This window comes from Argiope bruennichi, chromosome 11 (assembly GCF_947563725.1).
Source record: "Argiope bruennichi chromosome 11, qqArgBrue1.1, whole genome shotgun sequence".
Lineage (NCBI taxonomy): Eukaryota > Metazoa > Arthropoda > Arachnida > Araneae > Araneidae > Argiope > Argiope bruennichi.
In genome coordinates this window covers 27,130,271-27,157,051 of record NC_079161.1, presented here as the reverse complement: position 1 = coordinate 27,157,051, position 26,781 = coordinate 27,130,271, and the positions used below count along the sequence as shown (strand labels likewise).

Genomic DNA, 26,781 nt, shown 5'->3' with positions numbered 1-26,781 from the left:
AAAATAATATTAGTGAATGCCATTGCTCTGCAACCCTAATAAATTAGCTACTACTGAAAGAAATCCATTCATTTTGGTGGTTAAATAGTCATCAAAGCTTTAAGGAGTTCGTTCTAGTGTTTAATATAGGACTCTATATTGTATTCATTTCGCAATATTGAAATGCATTTTTTAAAACTAGTATACTAATAAAAATTTATTTCTTTGCAGCAAGGTTATGGAGCATCTCCTAATCCTTCTTTCTCACTTGCCTCTCCTCCATCTTTGGGATCACAGTCACAGCAACATGTCAGTCCTTCACCTTCTATCCTGCATGTACAAGCACAGTCTCCTGGAAACCTTTTCTCGGCCAACTCCCCAGCTAATCCTCTACATGCACCTTCTCCTTCTTTCTTGCCAACACCATCTCCTTCACAAGTGACAATGCAGTCACCTGCCACTAGCTTCATTGGGCAGCAATCCCATGGAGATGCAGGCTCTCCATTTGCTGCTCCTGCTAGTGCAGGTAATCTTTCAATGTCTTCACCCGCACCTGGAGCATGGCCAGGAAGCCCATCAGTTCCACGGCCCAGTCCAAGACCGACAGGGACAGCTCAAAGCCCAGGAAGTAGCAGTCACCCTGCATTGCACAGTCCACAGGCTGGAGGATTGTCTGATCATTCAAAAACATCAGGTAAGAATGACAGGGGGAGCGGTGAATATAGTCTTTTGTTTTAATTTCTCAAATTTTGTTTTAAAATGAATGTATAATTCTGATATTACATAATTTATAATTTTTAAACCAAATAAGCAATAATTCATACTTCTTATCTCAGAAAATCTGAACATTCCTTTGAAGATGCTATTTTTGTGGAATTCTATTATGAAATATTTGGATAAGTTATTGAAGCTCTTTATATTTATAAGCAACTATTTTCTACTCTTTGCCAATACTAATTAGTAAGATGCAGGTGTCATCTATTTAAAAATTGCTGATAATACTAATAATAACTAATTTTTATAAAGAAAAATATAATCATTTCCCAGTCTTAGCTTAACCCATCTGAAAATGAGATTTTTTTAAAGCATAAAAAGAAACTTAGAAAAATTATGCACTAAAATATAATTATTTTTAATACATTTTTTAAACTGTTCGTTTTTCTTTGCTATTGAAATTGCAAGAAAATATATGTTTATTTTTAAAATTATTTCCAGTGTTTCATTACACAATAATTTTCCTGAATTTTTGAAACAAGATTGTAATTGCCTCTGTGTTTCCCATAGGAAATGAAAACTGTAAAAAATTGGGAATTAATCATTATAAAATTTAGGTATTGAATTTTCTACTTGCAAAGCTCAAATGAGCTTATCAATTTACATTCCTTTATATCTTATACTTTTTCATATGTATTTTCTGATTTATTCTATATGCATACATATCTTATTTTTGCATGCCGTCTAAAAAGATGCTTTGAAAAATTATAATTTTTATGAAAACTATAGTTTTTATCTGTTTGTTTAAATTTGCTCCTTTCTTTAATATGTTTTCATAAAAATATAAATATTAAACATTAAAGAATATAAATTTTTTGATAACAATATTATACCACACAGATTATCGTTTTTTACAATTTCTTTTATCTTTGCTTAGTTAATAATTTATTATATTTGAAAATCAAATAAAATTATTTATAAAATGAGATAAACTGCTTTTCACTTTCTTCAAACAATTCCCCCCACCCCCACCCCATCCCAATAAATTGAGAATAATACTGCTCGTTACCTTCAGGCATTTTTATTGAATTTTTAAATATTATCTGTCAAATTCACAACTTTTACCACTTGATATTTGTTGTATACAAAATGGAATATATTATGAATTTCTTGATAATTACTTGCCGCATGATTAATTTTATCTTAATTCTGTAATAATCTTTACTTTTGTATTGTAAAAATATTAGATGCTATATTAAACACGACTATTCTGTCTTGAGAAAAATATTGAGATAGAAATGATTTTTAATCGAAATAAATATCGTAGTACAAACACTAAATGCACTGAAACTGCACTAATGCATTGAAACACAGTCATTTCACATGATATGTTGGGTGTTAAATTAAATTTTACTTATTTCAGTAATATAAGCAAACAATCATGTTTGGAAAAAAGAAACTATGATATATATTTATTAGTTAATCGTTAATTTAATAATATTAATTTAAATTTATATTTTTACTCTACTGGTATTATGTATTAAATTTTGTTTTAGATTTTAATACTTAATGCAAATAATTTCAGCTAATATATAATTAACATATTAATATTATTTTTTGCTAAACTGATATCTTATGCCATTCATGAAAAAAAAATTAATCATAACAATAAGAAATTCAGCAATAAAGCGGAAATGGACCCATCTGGATATAAATACCATTCAATTCAATGTTCAGAGAATTTTTCTAGTGTTTGATCCCTTAGGCTATAGATTTATCTATAGCCTAAGGGATATTATTATACTGCAATATGTTACACCTCTGAATTATACTGCAGATTATGTTTGGAGCATGTTTGTTATTTTAAGCTATAAAAGAACATAAAGGACATTTGAGATACTTCTCAACAACCAAGTAATTGGGGTTTTATTTTCTTGTATATGAAGAAATCAGAGAGAATGTATTGTAATCATCTAAAAATTTGTATTCAAGCTACCATAAAATTTCAGTTTTTAAGTTTTTTTTGAAGCTTGAAAAACATATTTTTGAATTGTATCTAAGAACATAATTCAAAAATATATTGCATTCGATCAACGATATTTGATATGTATTCTTAGTATCATATTTGTAAAAAAAGTCTTAAAATTTTTTTAAAAAATCTATCTATGATTATTTGCCTGTCTTTGCACATTACATAAAAATATCTTACTTAAAAACACTAAGAAGAATAAATTTTAATATATAGATTTATCATTCACATTGTAAATGTGTGTTAATTTTTAGAGCAATTTTTCCTTAGGGAAACCATTCTTAAGTGTTGTATTTTCATATGTATGAGAACATAGTTCATAAATACATAATTTTGGTAAATAAAATTTAGTATGTGGTCTTGTAGCCAAAATTGTACATATTCATAGATCAAATTTTGGATCCAATTTGTGAAAAAGAAGACATTTAAAAATGTGTACTCAATCTTCTTTATTGTATTTTGAAGCACAAAATATTATACTGTGTCTCTTCATTTGAAAGTCAGAGAAAAGGAGCTGTCATTCTTTCAGATTGCCATGAACTTTGAGAGTTTGCCATCCTTCCATCATGAATCCATCCACATTCTATGTTCAGGGAATGCAAAAGGAGATAGAAAAGAAGATGCTAAATTGTCCAAATATTTAAAATAATTAAGGGGGAGCACTCTTTTTACTTTGATTAAATTCAAAGTATAGATAATTCTTCAATTTAGTGCTGGAGTCTGATATATTATTGTAAGCAAAAATGCTTAAATTAAATTTACTAACTAATAAATGAAATTTTTGAACTTTTTGTAAAAGTCTTTAAACATTCTTTTTTTGCAGGTGTAAGCAGTGGATCATCTAGAGTACTCCACTGTTCATGGCAGGCAGGTACACCTACTCTTTTGACGCATAAATCTTTCGACCAGCTTTGTTCTCCTGGTCCCCTAACTGGCAATCAGGTACACACCTCTCCTCTTGAACGCTTCTTGGGTTGTTGCTACATGAGAAAGAGCCTTGGACGTGTTATTCAATCAGAGAATGTAAGTATTTTTCAAATATTGTTGCAATTATGGAGAGAAAAACAAAACAAGTAATGTGACTATTAAAATATAAATATAAATTAAATATATCTGTGTAATTAAAATATATATGTAATGTAAATGTAAAAGTAATGTGAGTATTAAAATGTGTTTTGTAATACATTATAATCTTTCTATCATTGTTCCATATTTCCAATTAAGAGAAACATATATATTGTTTGTAAGCATATGAACATATATATATAACTATGTTAAAAGCTCCTTTCTCCATTATTAAATTGAACAATTCTCAAATTAGGAATTTTAGGATTGCATGTTAATAAACTGTTTAGGACTGTATTCATGTTTAGGCTATTGTGTCAATTATTTGAATGAAAAAAAAAGTAAGATGAATTTGGGCATTTTGGAAACGTGGGAAAGTTTTTAATCAGTGTTGTTCAGATAATTTTTTTAGCTAATGCATATTTTTATTAGAGGGATTAATTCAATTAATTTAAAGAATTAATGAAAAGAATGTTTTCTGCAATTGATAACATTGATCAACATAGATTTTAGTAAACTAAAATTAATATCAATATTATCAGTGGAGGAAACTATTTTTATATTATATTTTTATGAATAAAATACATTTTTATAACTATAAGGAGTGTGATGCATATAATTATATAATATGCATATGTATGTTAGCGTAAAATCTTGCTAAAGGATAAATGCCGATTTGCAATTCAGTGTTTACTTTGAGTTTGTTTTATATAAAATAATCATTATTATTACTTTGAATATATTTTATTTGCAATTATATGTTGAGTGTATAAAGATGTAAATAAAAATTTATGTTTCAGATGGTGGCTATGCCAACCAATGAAGTAGGTGTGACTCTCTTCAAGGCTGAGACTTTACAATGCCGTGTAAGCCTTAATCCTCAAACACTACAGTCGCTACATCTGAAACTTGCCCCAACGCCTGAATTTAAGGATCAGTGGACTCAGGATGAGTTGCAAGTCATTGAAAGATATTTTGATGCAAAAGTATGTTATCGTTTTTAGCATTTTTTTTTTTTTTTTTTTAACTAACTTTCTTTCTTGTCTGTGCGATGCAAATTTTGCAAATGATTTTGAACTAATTTCTCAATGAGCTAGGGACTTTAAACATAGCTCAGAATTCGATGACAATGCAATATTAGTTCACATTCTTGTCTTTTTGACAAAAATTTTGTCATCAAGCATAGCTCGTTGGGAAATTAGCATAAAATCAATTGCAAAATTTCATATTTAAATATAAAAAAAATTATATCAGGGGTGTTTGTGCTCCGGGGAAACCCCGGAATTCCGGGGATTTTGAACTTCGATACCCGGAAATTCCGGGGATCGTCGTTCAAAAGGAAGTAGGAATAATAATGAATTATTTATTTTGATCTGGGTAATTTTGTTTGCTTTGAAAGCAGAAAACGCAAGGTCAGTGTGTGTGGTGAAAACTTTTCCTTTCTTTCTCCAAAGGCAGTGATAATGCGTGAAAAGGGGGAAAAACTTCTTTTTTGTTCTTTCCTTATTGCGAGTTATGACTCATTCCCCCGGTTCTCGGACATTCTCTTCTGGATTCTTTTCGGCAAGTAGGCGCGGCAGAAAAAAAAGGGAGAGACTTCGTTCGACCAGATGTGCGATCACGTGACCTGGGTTCAAAGGTCTTAATTTTGCAAAAAAAGTAATTCATTGAACTTTTATAATTAGGTCATTCAATACTTCATAATCGTAATTTTTCATTTCTCCCCCCCCCCCTTCTCGAAACTCCAAAATGTCGGTAGTAAGTCCGTAAAAGTTTCCGGGGATTTTTTGGGGTCCCACAAACACCCCTGATTATATACTACTTTTTAAAAACAGATTAAAAAGTGTATAAAATAATTTCTTAACAGATGCATGAAGATTTTTCCTGAAAATTTGTAAGTGTGAAATTTTAAAATTCACTGTCGCAGATTTAGAACATTCGGAAATCTGTTAGGAGAAATTATTAATACTTTTTAAAGTCCCCTTTTAATAATAATAATAATAAAAAAAAAATAAAAAAAAATGTTTAAATACTTATGTAGAATACTGCATTTTTGATGAGATAAATTCAATGATATAACATTGGTATATGATATAAATAGAAAAAATAAGAACAGCTAAAGAAAATTACTGTATATAAACTAAAAAAGGGTGTAAATATTTATTTTCAATATTTAAAAATATTTACTAAGCAGTGAATAGTTTTATTAAATTCCTTAATAATAATTGTAATTGAATAATCCAAAAATAACTACAAAACATTTGCATAGTATATAGCATTTTAATTAAATCAATAGTATTATAAAATAAAAGAATTTCTACTTGAATATTTAGCATGGCAATTAAAGCTTTGAATGAATAAAGAGCCTTAAAATATTTATGGTTTTAAATTAACCAAAATTAGTTTGCATTATTGATATTTATTAATTGTATTAATAGGAGATACAATGATCTTGAAAATTCATCTTTAAACTGTTTTAATTAACTAAGTTTCATTGAAATAGAATTTACAGTTTTTTTAAACATTTTTGATTACTAATTATATAATCATGGAGAATATTGTAATATATGCAGGGAATATTAATAATATGTCTTATTATTTTTAATAAGAAATTATAGATGATTGTTTCCCCTTTTTTAAAGTGCAAGAAATTTTTATATTTTGCTGCACATTTATAAGTCCCCCCCCCCCTAACAAATGGGTATATGTTTATCTGAATCTTATCAAATAATATTTCAAATAGTATTTTTAATGGAATAGATTTAATTTAATATGGCTTAAGTTTTCATAGGAATCAATATATATATATATATATATATATAAAATATTGATTATATATTCTAAATATTGATTCTTGTGAGAACTAACCAAGTTGCCTAATATTTCATTTCCTACTTTTGCTTTCAATTTTGTTTACACTTGTCTGTATTTTGATAATTTTATAATTACATGCAATATATTTTTATATTATTTTTGTTTTAAAGCAAACATCTGTTTGTTTTAAAACAAAAATGCATATAGGAAATGCTGGGTGATTTGATTTTCTACTTCTAATCAGATTATTTGGAAATAGAAATGTGAACAAAGAAGGATTAAATTTGAATAGAATAATTGTGAAGAAGATAGCTAGGTTTAACTTGTATGTTATTTTACTTTTATTGGTTTCAATAACATTATTTAAAAATTGCCCCCCTCTTTGTTTTAAATAAACTAATTGCTTTTTTTTTATTCAAGTTAGATATATGTGTGCTTTTTAATATTGAGTGTAATCAATTGCAGCTTAAGATTTAAAAAAAAAAAAGTTTGCTATTTAATGAAACTTTAAAATGTTAACAATATAAAAAAAAAATGCTGGTATATTTCAGGTAGTGTCAATTCCATACAAGCCAAATGCCCTCCTTGCCTTTGGAAGGATTCTGAATGCTCCACTCCGGATATTTAAAGATTGCATCCACATCATGCATCTGGAGATGGTAAGTTATATTGCATTGAAAATAAGTAATTGCAGACAAAGTAACACCAACATTTCTAACTTTAATATCATTACATTAATCCAAGTAGCATAGCAAATGTGTGCAGAGATTTGTTAAATATGTGTTATGTTTATAGGTTCCAGACCGTTCTCTGAAGTGGGCCATCCAGTGGTGCCTCACCATTCCACCTGCTGCTCCTCAGATTGCACCACCAGGAATGTCGGCTATTGTCATGGTTAAAGACAGAATGCTCTTCTTCGTAAGTGTGATAAACAATTTTGATCATTTATCATCAAGTTCTAAAATATAAATAAAAAGCAAAATGTTTCATATAATTGGACTACATTGACTTCTAAAATGCTTCACTTTCAGTTCTGTCAAATGAATGAATATTACAGTAATAATTAATAGCTATCAATTCTAGCCTGTAATCTAAAAGGAGCCAGCAATTAAAGTTACTGATTACCAAATCGTTGAATTTCCCAACTTGCTCCTATTTGTTGAAGCTATCTTTCAGATTCTTATTAATATGATTTCTAAAATTGCAAATTAGTATTTTCTACCTATCTATTCTTATTGAAGAAAGCTGATATTTATTTTTGGGGCAAAAGTTGACACAAGCAGCGTCCAAAATAAGTATTGAGCTTTACAAATTTTAAAAGAAATCCTTCAATTTTACCTTCTACAGAAGTTAGAACCTGGCTATTAAGAAATTTGAAATTTCCATTATATAGATATATATATATTTAAAATGACTGGTAGAACCCAACCAATTTTTATGCCATATATCTAAAAGTCGTGAGCTTTTTTGTCATTTTCGAGAGATATTGCAAAATAAACCTTAGTGCAGCCTCCAATCTCAGGAACTGATTTCACCTTTTTGTATGTGTGACTAACCAATTACAGGCTAGAATTGATAGTTATATAGAATTTTGCTCTGTAATGAATTGTGTTAGTATAATTAAAATATTTTTGTCTTGCATGATAAGATATAGTTCTTTAAATTTAGTTGATATTATTAAACCGAAAGGAGATAGTGTCTGAAAACTGACTATTGAGGGATCAAAAACCTGCTGGCTTCATTATTATAATAAACAAATTCAATAATAAACATTAGAAGTGGCCATTATCTTTGAACAGTCTCTTTCTTAACCACTTTCTACTCTCCCATTTTTCTAAGCCAGAACATATTGTTGTATTTTTCATGATTAAGACATAGATTGCTAAAGCTAGAAATTGGCCATTTGATTACATCATTAATATTGTTTGAAGCTCATTTGGGCATGGTGGAATGTCACTAAGAAATATTAATTTTTTTATTAATATTCAAATATTTTTTCCTAGGCTCAGTTGACAAGGATTGGTCTTAATCTAGCCCCTGGAGTTGAACCTCAGAGTGTTGTATTTGCTGCTGTGTATGATATTAAGATGAACACTACAACTGTGCCCGATAATCGTAGAGATGCCATGCCGATCTCTCCCACAGATCCAGTTTACATCATTACCAATATGCTCAAGAGATTTGCTGAGTACAACCCTAATCCAAGTGAGTTACTTATTTCTGCTTGAGAATCGAAGTGCTTCTGTCTTAATATTGCCTTTCATTTTATTCACTCTGCTTGATTATGCATAGGATGTTCGTTTTAAAGGAAGACCAAAAGCTAATTATTGCACTTTTAATCTTTTGAATACTAATTTGGATCAATCTATAGTAGAAATGACGGTACAGGTTATCATCAAGGGTAGATGAGAAAAAATGTCTATTTATTTTGACAGTAATTAATTGATTTTGCCTGCTGTATAGCTTCAGATGATAATGCAAAAAAATACAAGCTCCATTTTATTTGATGTATTTTGCAATTATTATACCAGGTGAGTCCATTTAGTTGAACCATTTCTGACAGCCCGTCATACACCATTGTAATCAGACATATGCATTTAATTTTAAAAAGTGCCAAATGACATAAAGATCCATAAAGTTTGAATTTATTGTAAAAATGTAGAGCCTAAAATTTTTTTGACACATTAATTATTTTATATTTAAAAAAAGTTCAATTCTTTTGTGATCAAAATTGACTTATGAATCTTTGAATTTCATTGTTTTAAGCCAATCAGTATTCATATTAAAAAGTTTAATTGTCTAAAATGGTTTTGTAATAATGTTATTTAAAGCTCCATAATTTAGTTATAGTTTTCAAAAGTTATTAACTTTTCCTGTTTGAGATATTAATGTATAAAGAATATTTTACTGAATGCCTATTCATTGAAAAGTTTATGAAAATTTAGCTATAATTTTTTCATCAATAAATTTATTGACACAAATAACAGATACTTCAAATTAGCATCTTTGTTATATGGTGCAATTCTCTAATGTTTAAGAGATTAGCATTTAAGATATCTAATCTTTATTGTCTACAGTGTAAAAAATTTACTTAAATATTACCAATATATTAATGCATACTTTGTTTCATTAAATTTCTTTCTTACATTTTATTATTCTGCTTAACCCGTTAACGCCCAACTTAAATTAAATATAATATGCAACTAAACTCCACACCATTAATTTAGGACCCGAGATAATTACTGTCCTATAAATAGGACGCTGGGCGGATATGGAAGTTTTTTAACACTTGGTACTTCTCCTTTGTTTTTAGTTACTTGATTACGTTTCTGTTCCCAAACAATTGAACTTTAATATTTAATACAAAATAAAATGAAACACAAATAAATTTGACACTTTTTATTAAGTTTAAACATATTCACACTAGATATGGTAATTCGGAAAACATTTTGTACATAGAGTGACATTACATTTCATGCAAAAAGAGGTTTCCCTGAACAATTTTGCATTTGACATCATCTTTGTTTTTCTCTTTTACCAATTATATGGCCAACTCCATCACGTCCAACAGTGTCTATTTTCTTCACTCGAGATGAAATTTTATAACTTGGTCTACCTATTTGTTTTTGTCCTGTGTTGCCTTTTTCCAGATAGGCTATTGCAATATGTCTCCTTATTTCTTTGATACTCTTTTTCTCTGCATTTACCATGTTGTAAATAACTCAGGTATTTACAACAGCCATGTCTACAATTCGGGTAAAAGTTGGCCAATACCATTTTTTTCCACAAATTTTTATGGTATGTTTCTCTAAAAGCCAATCATGAGAATCTACACCACCCATGTTTTTGTTATAATTGTTTACGAGACATTGCTGTTCGATTTTATTTTTTTCATCTTTTTCTTTTTCACGCCTTGAAACAGATGCTATTGGCTCAATTATGTCAAAATTTGTCGCAAGTGTAACACATTTGTTATCATTCCACTTTACCACATCAAAATAGAAATCATGTGAACCACGGCTAGTCTTTTTGAAAGTAGAATCAATTTCAAGGAGACAATGCTGTATTCTGTCACTTCTTATTGTTCCTGTTGCTCGAAATCCACTCTTTCTTAGGTCAACTAACAAATTATAGGAATTAAAAAAATTATCAAAATAAACTATATGGCTCTTGGGATCAGTAACTGGCTGAAGCATTTTTTTACAACTCGAGTTCCCAAGGGCTCTTTTGAAAGAACCACGGTAGAAGCAGCATCGACAACTTCCTTGCTGCAATACAAATCAAAATTATAGCTGTTGCCATTGTTCCCACATAATGCTCACATCTTATACCCAAACCTTATGGGTTTACCTTTAATGTATTGCTTGAAGTAATGGTGACCGTAATATCGAATCATCATTTCATCAATAGATAGATGCTTGTTAAAAATCCCCCATTTCTGAAAATTTGCGTTCATTTCAGTAATTAATTTTCCAATTTTAAAAGCTCTGTCATTTGTTTGGGACTTGGCTTCATTATTATCAGCAAAATGAATCATAGATTTTATTTCTAAGTATCTGTTCCTAGTCATTTGAGTTTTTTACTATAGGAACCATTAAATCTTCATCTGACCAATAGTCACGTTCACTTGATAGTGTATGATATCCAGAGAAAATAAAAAAACCGATAAATGTTTTTAATTCGTCAGTTGTTAAGGAAAAATCTGGTTTGTTTTTCCATTGTTTGGCGTATTTTTCTGTTTCTGTTAAAATATGCTCCAAATATGTCGGAGACAAAAATTCTTCAAAAACTTCTATGGGCGATAGACCCTCTAAAGTGCTTACAGCTTTTTCATAGTTTATTGTTGAGGCATTACTTTCATCAGAAAAATTATAATTTGGCAGAACTTTTTTCCAATCTGCTATTAACTCTTTTTTACCTTTCTTACGTGTATTTGATCCTGATTCCGAGCAACTTCGCTTTTTACATCTTTCTCTCTCTGATCATCATGGTTTTCATAAGGCACAGAAATTTCAATACTGCCTGCAACATTTCTTACAGATGGGTCAAGAGTTTCAGTGTCATCAAAATCTTCATCTGTTAATTTATCAATTTCAGGTGGCAAAGCAATCATTTCAGACTCTAATTCCTACGAAAATAGATATTCTAAATCTTTCTCGGCAGTTTTAAAAACTTTTTTCCGCGACATCTTGAGCACCTATGAAATAAACTAAATATCAGAAAATTTAACGAATCCGCCCAGCAGTTTAAATTTGTAATTAAAACTAATAAAATGTTATAAGATATCTGTTAACAGAATATCTGAAATATAAATTCTGAAAAAATATTTAAACTTACCTTTAAAACCTTTTTGTACGATTACAATGAAATTCAGCAAGAAAAAATCATGAAAATGGCAAAGTTTACGCGTCTGCAGCTGGCTGAAAAATGCTTCCATCCAGTCCAAACCAGTTTAAGTAAGTAGGGTGAAACCATTACTCTTCAGGAGGTAGAAAAAAAAATAGGCGAAACATTGAATAGCTTTATTTATAATGGTGAAAATGAACTATCCTATAAATATGACGCTGGGCGGAAACGGGTTAAATTGATTTACTGACTTGGTCTCATTCTATCTTACAGCAGAAAATGGTAGCATTTTATTGAACATATCAACATTGTAGCAGCCTTTTTTCTATCATATTTCAATTTGTTTCCTTTGAATGCTGCTGTAAAAACCGTACTGTGTGCTATAATTTAAAAATCGACTTAAATTTTAATAGCTCCTACAAAAACAAGTTTATTACATGAATAATTCATCTTTTATTAGGCTTTATTTTTAAATTTTAGGATTTGAAAGCAGAAAGGGAAAACATCTTTTCTAATTTTGGAACCGAAACCTTTCTGTCCATTATTTATATATGTCTATTGCTACTTTTTCTGGAAAATCAAAAATGGAAAACATACCTTGTGTATTTACTAAAAATTTGAATCTATGAGGTGAGATTCAAGGAAAGCTTAGAATTCTTCAATATCATTTGAACTGATCTTCAACTATTCAGACCTGTCAGGCAAAAAAAAAAAAGCATTAATTATTTTTTAAAGTATTTATCTAAATAAATACTATTCTTATAAATGAAATTCAATAATGCAAGTCTTCATTGAGCATAATGAAGATTTTTTAACCTATCCTTCCCTCCCAATGAATGAAGAGGAAACCATAACTCTTGCTTAGCACTGTATTTTAGAAGTTTGCATAGATTATTTATTTTTGTAAGCCACAATGATTGCTAATTTCATAAATCTCTCTGATAAACTGTTTTATTAGGGTTACACGTTCTGCAGTAATTAATGCTAGTAATTTTTTTAGTGGTTAATTTATCGATGATTTATTTTTGCGCTTAATATTTAAATCTGACCATTATCCTTTTTTTTTAAAGTTTCTATTTAAACTAATCAGGTTAATAGCTGTAAAAAATGGTTACTTTTCTGCACAGAGAAGATAAAAATTCATTATTTACAGTGTCAGTTACAATATTCTGTTATGCAAGCAAAAATGTAAGTTTTGTTTTCATGTAACTGTTTGAAGGAATGAAGGGCAGTTTTGGAAATTATTTACACGAACAGCATACAATATAGTAATTACAAAATATAAGAAGCTAGGCAGATAAAATTTAATACACAGCTTTAGGATCTAAAATGTTGATCCATAACAAATTTTGAATCAGATCTATCTAGGGCTTGTCCTGACCATATATACTTTCACATGTATGTAAAGGTGATAAGCTCAAAAGTACAATAGCATATATAAGTGAAATTTAGTATGTGATCTTGTTACTAAAATTGTAGTACTGTGTTAAATTTCAATCATTTAGTCATAAAGGATTCTAAAATGTATAATTAGTTTTCTTCACTATGCTATGAATCAGAAAATGCTTATGTGTTGGACTCCAAAAATAAAAATTTGAGCAGTCACGGCATTTACAGCTTTGCTCAAGTGAACCGTTTTTACACAATGGGGAAAGGGGTTCTTTTATTAATGAGTATGCAAGAAAGTTTTCAGGAGAAAACTTTTGATGGTTTAAAATTTATTTTGTACCAGCAAAATGTATCAGTGTTCAGTGAGATTATACTTACTCCATTTCCCATGCAGTTTACAACCTATCTCGGATTGTGATATGGTGTTTTAATTTGCAGAGTAATTAGACTACCTATTTATGATAAATTTTTATGACACTAATAAAGAATTTTGATCGATGACATGCATTTAATCGATTATTTCTTTATTATAGATGAATGCAGCATTTACCCAGCCATAAGGGAGCTTCTCACTAATCTGGTTGTCCCAATCTGAGTCATTAATTTTGATGGTCAAGTACAAGAAATCTTTGTAAAATATTGTGACTGCTTGTAGAATTTTACTGTGCGTTGTAGAATGGATAATATATATTTTATAAATCTGTGTATGTAGTAATTTTATTTGTATTGTATATTTCTTTAGTACAGAATTGTAAGTTTGCTGAAGCGCTTTCAAAAAAAAAAGTTTGAATTTTTTCAGACATAAAAATGTATGTAAAAATAATTCCCTTGTTGCACACATATGATTAAAAAAATATTTATATTTTTTAGAAATATTATTTTTACTCTCTAAAGCAATTTTTTAACACAATTTAAAATTTGGGCCGAAACTTTGTACTACCAGGCTTTCAGATATTAAATTTTGACCCTTTGAAAGCACATATAGTAATAAGATTTAAATAACAGATCATTCGTGTCATTTTAAATTTCACAGTTATAATTTTAGTTTAGCAATTTTAGCTTAAGGGAAACTTCTGCCTCACCTTATGGTATATCTAATAATAAACATCGACAATTATCGACCAAACTGTTTGATTTAGCACTCTTGAAAATATTTTTATATTCTCATTTAGAATTTTAATTAAAAAATGTTATCCGAGCTTTCAAAAATATTATTGCACAAAAAAATGGTTTTTTCCACTGTTTTCAAAAACATTTAAAACTATAAAAAAAATTATCTTCTTAATAACAGGGTTATCACAGCATCGAGAAAATACAGGAAATAAAAAAATCAGCTATGAAGCAGAAAATGTGAAGGAAAGTTTAGCAGGTAGATGAAAAATATAAAATTAAAAAAACTGAGAAATCTCTTTAAACATTGCTAGAATAAAATGCTTTAATCTCTTTAAACATTGCTAGAATAAAAAATCGTCATCGTTATGATTGTTAAACCATGAAAACTCATACCTTTTTTTCTGCATGAATCGCTCTGATTTCCAAGAACTTTGGAATAGTGACTACAAGTTATTTGCAGTCACTATTAACATTGAATACTAGTGAAGCTACTGAAACTGAAAAAATATACATTTTAGCAGAATGTTTTACTGTTGAGAATATATATATTTGAATGCATATCTAAAAATTTTTAGGATGTTTTAAAAACTACATCTTGTTTGAACCAATATTTATTGAAAAATAATACGGTATTATGCGAAAAGCAAATAATTGATTGCTTCTGCTATATTCCGAACTGCAAATTTCTATTTATGTTCAGAATTTGCAAAGGTCCAATTTGAAATTTTCTTGGGAGGTACTAAAAAGTGAACAGCTTGATTAATTTAATAAAGAATTCATTTAATATGATTTCTATTCTTATATTTTGAGGTTCTAAATTTTTTTTTTAGGTTTTGGGAAATCATATAAATAATTGTTATGTTGGTTGGCACATAGCAGTGTGGCTTTAGAAAATAGATTTAGTATCCACAAGGATATGCTTGTAAAAAAAGAAGATTCTTTTATTGGTCTAAAAACTCTGTATGATGTGTGAGGTATTATGAAGCTTTAGAAAAGCAGAAAAAAAATTCAGGGGAAAAAAATAGAGTCCAAAAAACACTAAGGAGTTTTCTAAATTAAATGTTTACAATAAGAAAAAAATAGAACTGATGACTGAAAAATCTGCAGAGGTAACAGAAATTAATACTCAAATATAATAATTAAATTCTTTGTATAATGATAGTAAGAATGTTATTTTGTTTCATTTTACTCGAATCTAATTTTGCATGACTTTAAATTAAAGAGCATGAGGAAAATGATCAATATCTTCTTTTTCCCTTTAATATGAATTTTAGGTAATACATTTTTTTAAATATAAATATAAACATTCATTTAACATATTATTTCAGGTAATGTTGAATTGCTGCTTACTTCCCTTTTTAATGTACTGCTAAAAATTAGGAGGAATTTTTATTTAATTATAACTAGCACATAAGTACTGTTTGTACATTTCCTCTTATGGGGATGTTTGTATGTATTCTTAGGGGATTCCCCCCACCCATATTTGAGTAGCAACCCTGAATAATTATGACAAAATGTTCCTTATTTTATTTATTATTATTTTTCCCCCCTTCTGATTTGCATCCATAAATTACATTATTGACCTGAAATTTTTCTATTGTTGAAAAAAAGGAAAAAAAAAAAAAAAAAAAATTAGTTTACAAGATTAACAATATAAAAAAAATGAATTTAGAATACCATGGAAGTTAGAAGTGAGATAAACCAAATATTTATGTTTTTAATAGCATTATGATGCTAACGGATTATCTCCATTTGAAAGGTTCATATACACAATGAACAGAATTCAAGCAAGGCAATTAAAATAATACAGTATTAATGTCTGTCAGTTTGATGGAATCATGGATATGAAATATACAGGCGATATATTTTAAATTAAGTACATCAAAATTCTTTGAGGATTAGCTGGTCATCTGTGGTGACTAATTTAAAATTTTAAAAAATGCTTCATTTGTACTTTTATAGTCTACATTGATCATGAATTAATGAAAAAATTAGAAATCCAAGCAAATAAGAGATTTTTTAAAAAAATCTAAATAGGTAATAACAAACTGATTTTTTTTTTTAATTTCTTAATAATTTTGGTTTGAATTACTTAGATAATCGGACAAATTCAATATAATGTATAAAAATTACATATATTTTAAAAGTACAAAATTATTATTATATAGAAATAGAAAATAAATATACATAGAAATAGGGGGGAAAAAAAAGAGGTTAAGCTTAATTTTATGAATTGTGGTGGTTTAATTTATAAATTGCTCAAAATTGTTCTTTCTTTAATAAATCTTAAAAAATTAATCATCAACATTAATTTAACATATAAATAACATTGATTGTAAAAAAGTCATTGAATAAATTCTTCATTATATTTTAATTGAAGTTGATAGATCAACTGAATGATAAATATTATCTTTTAAATTGGAACAAGACTAGAAGCTACGTGCTTCCATCTTTTTTAAATATTTGTAATATACATAATATTTGAAATATAAGACTTAAAATGTGGTTCACAGAATAAACCGCCTTGCTTTAAAATCATACTTTCTTCATTAAGTGAAATACCATTCATTAAATATTTTAATACAAATCATTCAGAAATATAAGTGCAGCTTGAAAGAGTTGATTGTACATCATTATAGATTCAAAATTTTGTGATAGTAAACTTATAGCATATGGGTGCCCCAAATATATATACACATTTCAAATAATTATTACTTGAAGAATTTATAACATACAATTACATGTATTATTAATATAAATATACAGTTTGTTAATTATTAATAGCAATTGAAACTGGCAAATATTGCAAAGCATGAATTGCTATTTGTATTTATTCTTTTTAGGTGCTCTCAATATGCCAATTCTAATTGTCTTTAATTTTATTCATCATGCCTTAAAGTAACATTATGACTGTTTAGAGATGGGCCTTGTAATTTTGAACGATGGTTAGTTGACAAGAACTCTACTTCAATTGGTTTGGCCTCGAATTCTTTACAATGTGGTTCTTTGATGAAATTAGGTTTCAAATTCTCTATCCTCACTTTGACCTGAAAATAATCTTGATTAACATTATTTCAGATATTTTGATGAAAAATCTTTCAAGGGTGATATTCATTAAGCTGTTTCTTCTTTACACTGATTAGAATTTAAGAAAATTAAAAAATTTGTTTTTGATTTGTTCAACTTTAATTAATTAATGTCTAACCTGTAATGGTAATTAATTTAGGTATGAAGTTTTTATATATTGTATGTAATTATTCAAAGTGAGTACATATGTTTTTGGATAATTCCAAGTCATCTGTAAAATAGTATTAGTATGTACGGACAATGATATTTCGCAGTGAACTATAAAAGGTAAATATCAAATTACATCATTGAAAATGAAAATGTGTTTAAAAAATTGTCAATATAACTTTCTACAAACTAAATGAGAAATCAAAATGTATGAAAGCAGTTTTCATAATTCTTGGTTTCTCAATTTCGCTTCTTGCCAGTCAACGAAGGAAACATTCTGCCCGTAAAAAAGCAAAGAAAATCTTTGAACATGCCAGGAAAATAAGTATCAAGGAACAAAGGCATTCTGATCATTCTTGATTTTTAAATTAGAGATATATTGTTTAAATTAATGCACTGATTAAAGGTCGAGAAAGATAACGGAATTAGAAAGCTTAATGTAGAAATATTCTAGAAATTTTAAGAAAAAATATGAAATTCATTAAATAATCAAAGATACAAAATTTTTTTTAGAACTATTTTGTAAAAACTATATTCAACAACGTTGTGATAACAAATTTGAAAATTCTGAGTTGAACCGCATTATGATGACAGTACTGTTAATTTTTTATTTAACAATACAATATTGTAGTCTATTATTCAGTAGATTTTTTTAATTTTTATTTTACCTAATGGGATTAGACAATCCAGACACATTTGTAGATATCTTGATGTTGAATTCTCTGTCCTAATTACAAGTATTTGATATTTAATTGTGCAAAAAAACATAGCTAGCCCTTTATTTATTTAAAATAAAATACATGTTAGAAAATTAAAGAAATTTTTTTTAAGTAAAAAAAATCTAATTAGCTATAGATATAAAAAATCTAATTTGGAAAATTCTCCATTTTTACTATATAATAACATGAAAAAAATTATTATAATTTAGTAAACTATCAAGATTTTTGCTTACCAATCTTTGTTTTACAAAGAGTAAACTTTATCTCAATTTTTTCTTAATACTGAAATTTTAATTTTTATAAATCAAATCAAAACCAAAAATCAGCAAACAGTTTTGAAAAAAAAAATTTTTTTTAAAAATGTTTCATGCATTTAAAAGCTTTTTTTTTTTTTTTTTTTTTTCCCAACCTGATTTCAGATTTTATTCTAATAATAAATTATAATTACGAGTGAAATCGCTCCTTCTTACTTCAAATTACATTTTCAACTCAATATCGTAAAAATTCATTAAATTAAAAGGACAATTGAAAATTAGAAATAAATTTTAACACTTCTAACGAAATAAATATTATTACCGTATGTTATTAACGTAATTTCAGCATAACTATTGTAAGATCTTGTGAATGCTGTGGATTAAACGTCACATTTATCTAAAAAAATACTCAACATATATAGAAACATATTGCAAATACGGGTTGAAAATATATCTTTCACAATATCGTTTGTTTATGAATTTCTTTATATTCTAATAGGCAGTGAAAATTAATTTTTGAAATATTTGTATTATTAAGAGCACTTAGGTACAATATGGAGAAACTACATAGTAGAATATCGAGAATTAAACAATATTGGAATCTAATAATGACCAACACAACAAAAAGTTTTACATCTTACACTGTTTTAATATTGTAAAAAATATATGGTAATGTGGCACAATATTTTTTACCAAATTTTGCAATAACATATAATAGAATTTGATAATAATAATTAGTGTGACAATAATAAGTGATAATAATAATAAGCAAAAATATTTTTTTTACAATAATATCTTTAATAAATACCCCTGCAAAGATTTAAAATTAAGAAATAATGAATATTGTGACAGATTATTCAAGGTGATAAGTATTTTATAATGCTTCAGAAAATGCACAATAATACATTGCTTTATATAGAAATGCAAAAACAAATTTTCAACATACCTTTTTTTTATTTACTTTTTATTAAAATTTTGAAGTATATTTGAAATTTTAAATTCGAAACTCTTCAATGACCGGGATTTTATAGACATGAATGATTCTTTTCTAAGGTATTTTAAAAACCAAAGCAGCGTTAGTTAAGTTGATTTTTGTTTGCAATGACTTAAAGTAGCTACTTCCAATTTTCACAAATGAGGGCGCTGCAACCTTTCAACGATCTACGGAGAGCAAATTAAATTCCTTTCAAAATGAAACCTGCATAATAAATAATTTTATCTTAATGTTGATGCAAACATTAATTTTTTTTGCTTAACCGTCATTATTCGCATGTTAAAATAAATTATATTCGAATTATAAAGTACGTAATGAAATCAGGGTTCTTAGATTATAAGGAAGAAGATATCACGGATTTAATAACATTTAATTCAGATTAGCGATGGAATATAAACATCGATTCTTTGTAATTGTCATTTTATCACTCGTGTAAATTGCTCGGGGCAATGTTGCAGGACAAATCATGGAGCACAAAGGAGAGAATCAAATGTTTTTAACTTACTGAAGGTGGTTCCATATTTGAATATTCGAGTAGTGAGAAGCAAAGAGAGGGAGCAAGCTTTCGATATCGTAGTATGCATGAGTAATCAACTCCACCTATGATGTTCACTTTCCTGGTTTCAATGTAATCAATAATCCCACCTATCCAGCAAAATGAAAACCAAAATTTTGCAGATGCCCCATTTATTGTTATGGATGAGATTTTGAGGAAAATGAAACAAAGTCACTGATTGATTATGAGATTACACAAAACACCAGTAGATTATTAAATTAGTATACAATTTCAATAGCCATCAAGCAATTTGAAATTTTGTAAGGACAGCAATGTGATTATCAATGAATTGTTAAGTATCATCGTGCGAACACTATATTCAGAGATATAAATGATTTTTAGAAAAATCTGAATAACGCAATGAACGATCTCATATGGTATGTAATAGCAGATGAACAAATCAGAGCACGGTTGCACTGAGTTGAATTTAGGGAGAAAAGAATTCTCGTATCACAGCATTTGTTAGTTCACGACAAAACCCACACAGGATTAGAGGAGACTGAGAAATGATACACACTTGAACAGAAATATGCATGCTCTCATACAACTTTAGAAGTTAAGATTAACCCGATCAACATCGCGTAGTGCTACTTTTGTTGCACAAATGAAAAATGTCTCTAAATTGCCTTTGGAGTAAATGGAATCCGTATTGCGATGATAATGACGCGGTACTTATACGTCATTCTCAGAATATTTTCCCTTTCATATTCATATTAAAATTAATTTCAGGACATTCAAAACAATGGAAAGCCTTCTCTTTTTCTTGCGTTTTAATAATGAAACATGTAAAATATATTATTTACGAAGTACCTAGTGTTTTTCAAATTATAAATTCCTTCTCTTGATGTGCACAGTTCTGCCAAATTGGATTTTTTTTTTCATTAAACTTTAAATAATACAGTTTTATTCTGCTATTTTTTTTCTTAAACTTCAACAATAAATTAATTTTTATACACAATGTTTAAAACATTTATAATTAATCACATTTTTGTTAGAACAGAATCGTTTTTAAAATTCATTTTTCTGAATTTTTTCAATCGCAGCAAATTAAATAATATATTATGATAAATACTAAATACTTAATATCATTTGGTTTTATCGAGAAAGATTATTATTTACAAAACGTTGGAAAACAAAGTTTCACAATTTTATAGGGCAAATATTAATTCATTATAAGCAGAATAATTATCAAAGTTATAACAAAACAATATTTGAAATGAGTTGCAGACAACGAATTAAATCGATGTCTTTAATAATTTTATCAAGATTTCTAAAACAAATATCCATAAATTAAAAATTTAACCGTTTCAATTCTAATGACAAACATATATTTTAAGTTTTAGCTTCATGTTTTAATTCATCATATTTAATTGTTGAAACATTATACATTGAAGTATGATCACCACACCACTATTTTTATTTTATTGAGTCGAGTAATTTATATAAATTCATTTCTTATGCTGTTATTATCAAGATTAGTCCAATGCAATTTTAGTGTGCATGTAAAGTTAGCCAATTATAGATGATCACCCTGCATGTTTCAATTTTTCGTCCAACCGTCTTGGTCGGCCATTCGCGAACATTCCATTCAATTTTATTCTTGTTCTTTCATTGAATGGTGTAGTAATCACGAAAGATTTTAATTAGATGCATTAAAATTTTTTCTCTCTCTATCTGCAATATTTTTTGTTATTTCAATCAGGATAGGAAGTTCTCTTTAGAAAGCTTTTCTTTCTTGTAGGAGATAATTTTTATTTCAGTTATGCTCATGATTTGGGTTCATCTCTGGGTGTTTGTTGTCTTTTGAAGAGTATCTTGTCCCGAATGTTTATGAATACGAATGAATTTCTTTCAATATGAATTATTTAATTAGATAACTGAATAAATGTCTATAAAAAAATATGTAGTTATGAAAATCACTTTTGAAAAAAAGATATCTAAAGTTAAAATTTAGGATAAAATTTTTTAAAGAAATATCATACAAAATGTTATTTATAAAATATTTTAGTAATACATAACAAACAAATTATTGTAATGGTAGTCAAAACATGGTCTTTTTATTAGTCATCATTTTTGTTTAATTAAAATTGGTTATTTCCAACGTAATATATTATTACAATGCTAAGACATCATAATTGAAACACTTTAATTGGTTTTACTTACTGTGATCACAAATGACAGCATCAGAGTTTATTGAAAATGCCAGAAATATCACGAAGCAACACCTTCAGAACGAAAATCAAATGAAAACGCCGAAACACTTAAAGTAAGCTCTCTTATTTTACATATAACTATCATTATTCCTATTTTTAAATTCATTTAGAATTTCATTTAATCCAATTTCATTTAATTCATTTCATTAATGCCAAGAATTATTAAAATAGACACATATATAATATTGCATATAAATATTACAGGTGATTCTGAGGTAACGTTGTTCCCTTTCACTTTTTAATTCAAAATTACAACAGCTATAACATAAATATGATATTTAGATACTGTACTGATGAAATCGTGAGCTACGTGAAAAATAAACTTGTTGTCACCTTGTGAAAAAGTCAGAATGAAATTATTTCGAAATATATTAAGTAAGCTTAAAGTCATCGAGTTTCATGCAGGAAATGTGTTTAGGATGTGGATACGTACATACAATTTTGTAACATATAACAAACATATTTAATTTTGTAAATATTAGTGTTAAAAACAAAACACAATAAAGCACATCCTGCTTGTCTGCAATTTCCGAAGCATGTCGCCTCGAAACAAGGAAAAATTAAGTAAGGATGCAATAATATATATTAAAAATATTTTTATTCCCGACTCAAACACTAAGACAATGAAATGCAAAACAAAAGAATCCTAACAAAACATGTAGCATAGCCGAATTTAGCATTTGATCATGAATTCAAAATCTCATGGCAATAATGAAACAAAAACAAACAAAACATTACATAAATTATTTGGTAAATTTTGCATTCGTTTAAAATATGGTTTATGAATTTTAATTTTATTGGTTTCATTTCAAGGTAACAATCTGTGGATCAGCCAATTATTTTGCACAGTATTGACAAAACAGTTTTATGGACTGACCTTCAATGTCTCCTGTAAAGCGATGCAAAAATCTTTAGACTGGAATTCATCGCAATTAAGTCATTTTTCCATTTTCTATGGGATATATTACAAAATTTTCCAAAAAAAGCAGTTGAAGTTTTCTTCAAAGATATATAATTCCATGAGAGAACGAACACTTTTAAACTAATTTTGTCCAATTTTTATTTATTTATTTTCTTCATTTTATTCTTCATTTTAAATATATATAGATAAAATTTCATTTTAAAAAATGACTTGAATCTGCTCTGAGGGAATATCTGTCGATTATTAAAAATTGTCCGAGGATATAATTTTTCAGAAAATATTCGAATGATGACGATGTTCATAAATTATATCAAACGCGGAAATATTAAAAAAAAAAATTAACAATAAATAATATGTGACAATAGAATTATGCCAAATCAAATTAATGCCATGATCATTAGAAAACAAAAGGTAGTGCATAAATTGGTTAGTTGCAACTTTTTCATTGGTTTAAATTATGGTTTATTAAATTTTTGAGCATATTTTTTACTCGGGGAATCAATAATTTGTGAATAAATATAATGCATGATACAGCATGACCAAAGTTGGTCCTTGTACTCAAAATGATTCATCACCACTCATGAACAGATAAGGAATTTAGTTATGATTCGAGAATAGTTTTAAAAAAATGACATTGCTCGAAAGGAATATGGGAGATCAATGCAAATTTCCAAACTCTTTAGTGAAACTTTTGTCTTTTCACCTATACAGGAAAAACGCAAGCGAATTCATAATCAAAACTTTAAGTAATTGACTAGATTAAAAGATGGAATGAATTTTAATCTGGTTTAACTTTTATATTCATAATTAACACCAAAATATTTTAATCTTGAAAGATTTTTTAAAAATTCTTTATTTTTGAAAAACTAATTAAATTGGGGTCTAAATCTTTGACACGATTGTTTTGAAAATTCTTCTCTTTATTTTCCACAAGTGAAACTATTAGATTCCGATCTCTTACTCATGACTAGACGATGTAGCCATGTCCAAAAAGTTTTAGTCGACCGGAGATGGCGCTCCTAATGATATTCCTCGTGTCCTATTAGATTCCGAATAAAGAAAATTTATTTGAAATTTTTCTTTCAAATAATTTTTTAAGTCAGAGGTTGGAATGTGATGTTGAAACACGCTCCCCCCCTCCCCCAATCCTTTGCAAATAGCTAATTTTAAATGCTGAATGCGATGTACGCGTTCCGTTAATAGTCAAAGAATTAATGAAATTTAGCATTGGCCCGAAAGATTTCAGAAGCACTGGTTTCCGTTAAGCCATATTTTAAAATTTTATTGACATTAATTCCTAGAAGATTATAATATTGTGAGATATTCTGAATATTGCATGATATCAGGAAGATGCAACAAAATTGCAGAGCATCTTATTAGTTGTTACACAAAAGAATTAGTAGGTGAGAAAGCAATTAGTGTCAGCAAGAAGATTAATTAGATTTTATGAAGTTTTCAACCTCAAAATAACTTCATTCAGTGTGATTGTTTATCTATTATACTATTTTGAAAATTTAATGATATGCTTTTATAAGAAATTCCTCCTATCCAAGAGGAATTTGCTTCTAATTGAAATTTGCATGTATTTGTATCCAAAGTCAGATCTCGCTTTACATAATTTCAAACATTATCATACAACAAGATAATCATTTATAAATAACTATAATAAAAAGGAGACAGAAATCATTTAAGGAAATTTTTAGTCAGAAATATAAAAGAAATTATAATCAATTTGAGAAGGGCCACTTTTAACTTTAAATTATTACTTATGTTCAAAACGTCACGAGTAAGTCATACTCGATATGCTATTAGGAGAACCAGCTGCAATGTGTTTCGGTGCAAGTGCACTTTGTCTCGTCCAACATATACTTTCTGAATGCCCAAATTTTTATACACAAAGTTTACATTTTTTTTAAATTAAGTAATATTGTTTTATCTACCTTACTTGAAAAAGCTCTTCATGATAACCTCTTACCCTTTTTAAAATCAATTGGTTTTTATTCATATATTTAGTCTACTTTCCTTTTTTGAAGATTACCTACTATTAATTTTTATTCCACATTGTTTCCTATACCAAGAAATTTCGAAATTTTAACTTGAAAGAATTTTACTTAGTCTGGCTCAGCATGGCCAAATCTATGGCCCTTGCGCCAAAAAACCAAATCAAACTCTGTTCAAAAATATTTTTTTTTTTATAAAAAAAGAGAAGTATTTCGACATATAAGTATATAATCATATTGCATCTTTTCTTACTCTTATCAAAAAATCAAACGAACACATTCTAAAACAATAAAACACCTATTCCAACTAGAACCAATTCCCAAATATCGGAATCATCTGAAAATATTACAATCCTAATATGCAAAACTTAAATAAAATAAGAAATATATTAATCACACGTTATTCTGATTTAATAGTAAACTTTTGTTTACTCTGCTTGTGTTAATAAAAGATTTATGATTAGAATAATAATACGTATCTAGTTATATTATGATAATACTTTATTTTGAATATTTTGATTCATTTCAGAAAAATTTCTTTTAAATTTTTCAAAATAAAAAAAATAAAATAACGCATAACTTAGCACACTACTTCATAATGATATTTTAATCATATACTAAAACAGCAAAACATTTTATACAGAAAAATAAACTTTCTTTTTATTTAACATTTAATAAAATTTTAAAACAAGATTAAAACTTACTTTTCCTATTTTTGATGGATCTTGAAACATTCTTTACATCAACTAACAAAAATGCTAACCGCGAATAACTAAAATTCTATTTCTTAAAAAATAAGAAGGTATCATAAAAAAATTGCATTTAGTTAAGAATAAAAATTCACACAAAATATCAATTCATTAGGCAGAGTGAAAAAATATTCACTTAAACAAATACCGCCATTTTTCGAGCTTTTAAATTTAATACAGATTGAGACATCATCTTAATCAGAAGGTGGCGCTAATGATCACATGTCTTACAATGCGTAAGCACTTCAATAATTTATCAAATTGACAAGTAACGGCTGTGTTTCATTTTTATATTGATACCCAAATTGAAAACACAACTTCTGTTGTATTTTCAAGTTTGGGGATTTAAAATTCAGAAGGCAGCGTTAACGGTTACTTAATAGGGGCGCTACGATCGATCACAATTTGCATTGAAGCGATTGTTATATTTCTTTAAAAAGTAGCTTATTAAGGCGGCGACTGAGATTTTTATAATAAAACATGCATAATTTATATTTGATTACGAGCATTAAGTTATTGTATTGTAATGACAAGAGAAGAGATACAGCACAAAACACAAGAATATTAAGATGAAGATGCTTGTAAATCTCTTTCATCATATTTCCTATTTCATATTATACAATTTATCTGCTTTACCTAACTTATCAAGAATCTTAACAGCTGATATGAGATTAATGTCCAGTTAATGTCA

General features: G+C 27.8%; 2 protein-coding genes and 1 long non-coding RNA gene across 5 annotated transcripts in view; 1 reads left to right on the top strand and 2 right to left on the bottom strand.

Moving 5' to 3' along the window:
• The window catches only part of LOC129957634 (mediator of RNA polymerase II transcription subunit 14-like), a 55,357-nt gene extending 41,318 nt beyond the window's left edge, over window positions 1-14,039 (top strand). For all 3 annotated transcript variants that reach the window (XM_056070066.1, XM_056070067.1, XM_056070065.1), the window contains exons 18-24: window positions 211-673; window positions 3,546-3,745; window positions 4,588-4,773; window positions 7,153-7,260; window positions 7,397-7,519; window positions 8,605-8,806; window positions 13,870-14,039. In XM_056070066.1, coding sequence (XP_055926041.1) covers window positions 211-673; window positions 3,546-3,745; window positions 4,588-4,773; window positions 7,153-7,260; window positions 7,397-7,519; window positions 8,605-8,806; window positions 13,870-13,931 — 1,344 coding nt within the window. In that variant the 3' untranslated portion in view covers window positions 13,932-14,039. The remainder of the gene's footprint in view (window positions 1-210; window positions 674-3,545; window positions 3,746-4,587; window positions 4,774-7,152; window positions 7,261-7,396; window positions 7,520-8,604; window positions 8,807-13,869) is intronic.
• On the bottom strand, window positions 6,920-14,948 carry LOC129957636 (uncharacterized). Its single transcript, XR_008782801.1, has 3 exons — window positions 14,843-14,948; window positions 12,545-12,641; window positions 6,920-7,559 (listed from the first exon to the last, which is right to left on the bottom strand). It is a non-coding gene; the product is annotated as an uncharacterized LOC129957636 (long non-coding RNA).
• A 2,380-nt stretch (window positions 14,949-17,328) lies between these two features.
• Window positions 17,329-26,244, bottom strand: LOC129956504 (uncharacterized). Its single transcript, XM_056068424.1, has 4 exons — window positions 26,239-26,244; window positions 26,046-26,121; window positions 20,156-20,295; window positions 17,329-17,496 (listed from the first exon to the last, which is right to left on the bottom strand). Exons 1-4 carry the CDS (start codon window positions 26,242-26,244, stop codon window positions 17,329-17,331), a joined length of 390 nt encoding a protein of 129 aa, XP_055924399.1.
• Between the last annotated feature and the right edge of the window lie 537 nt (window positions 26,245-26,781).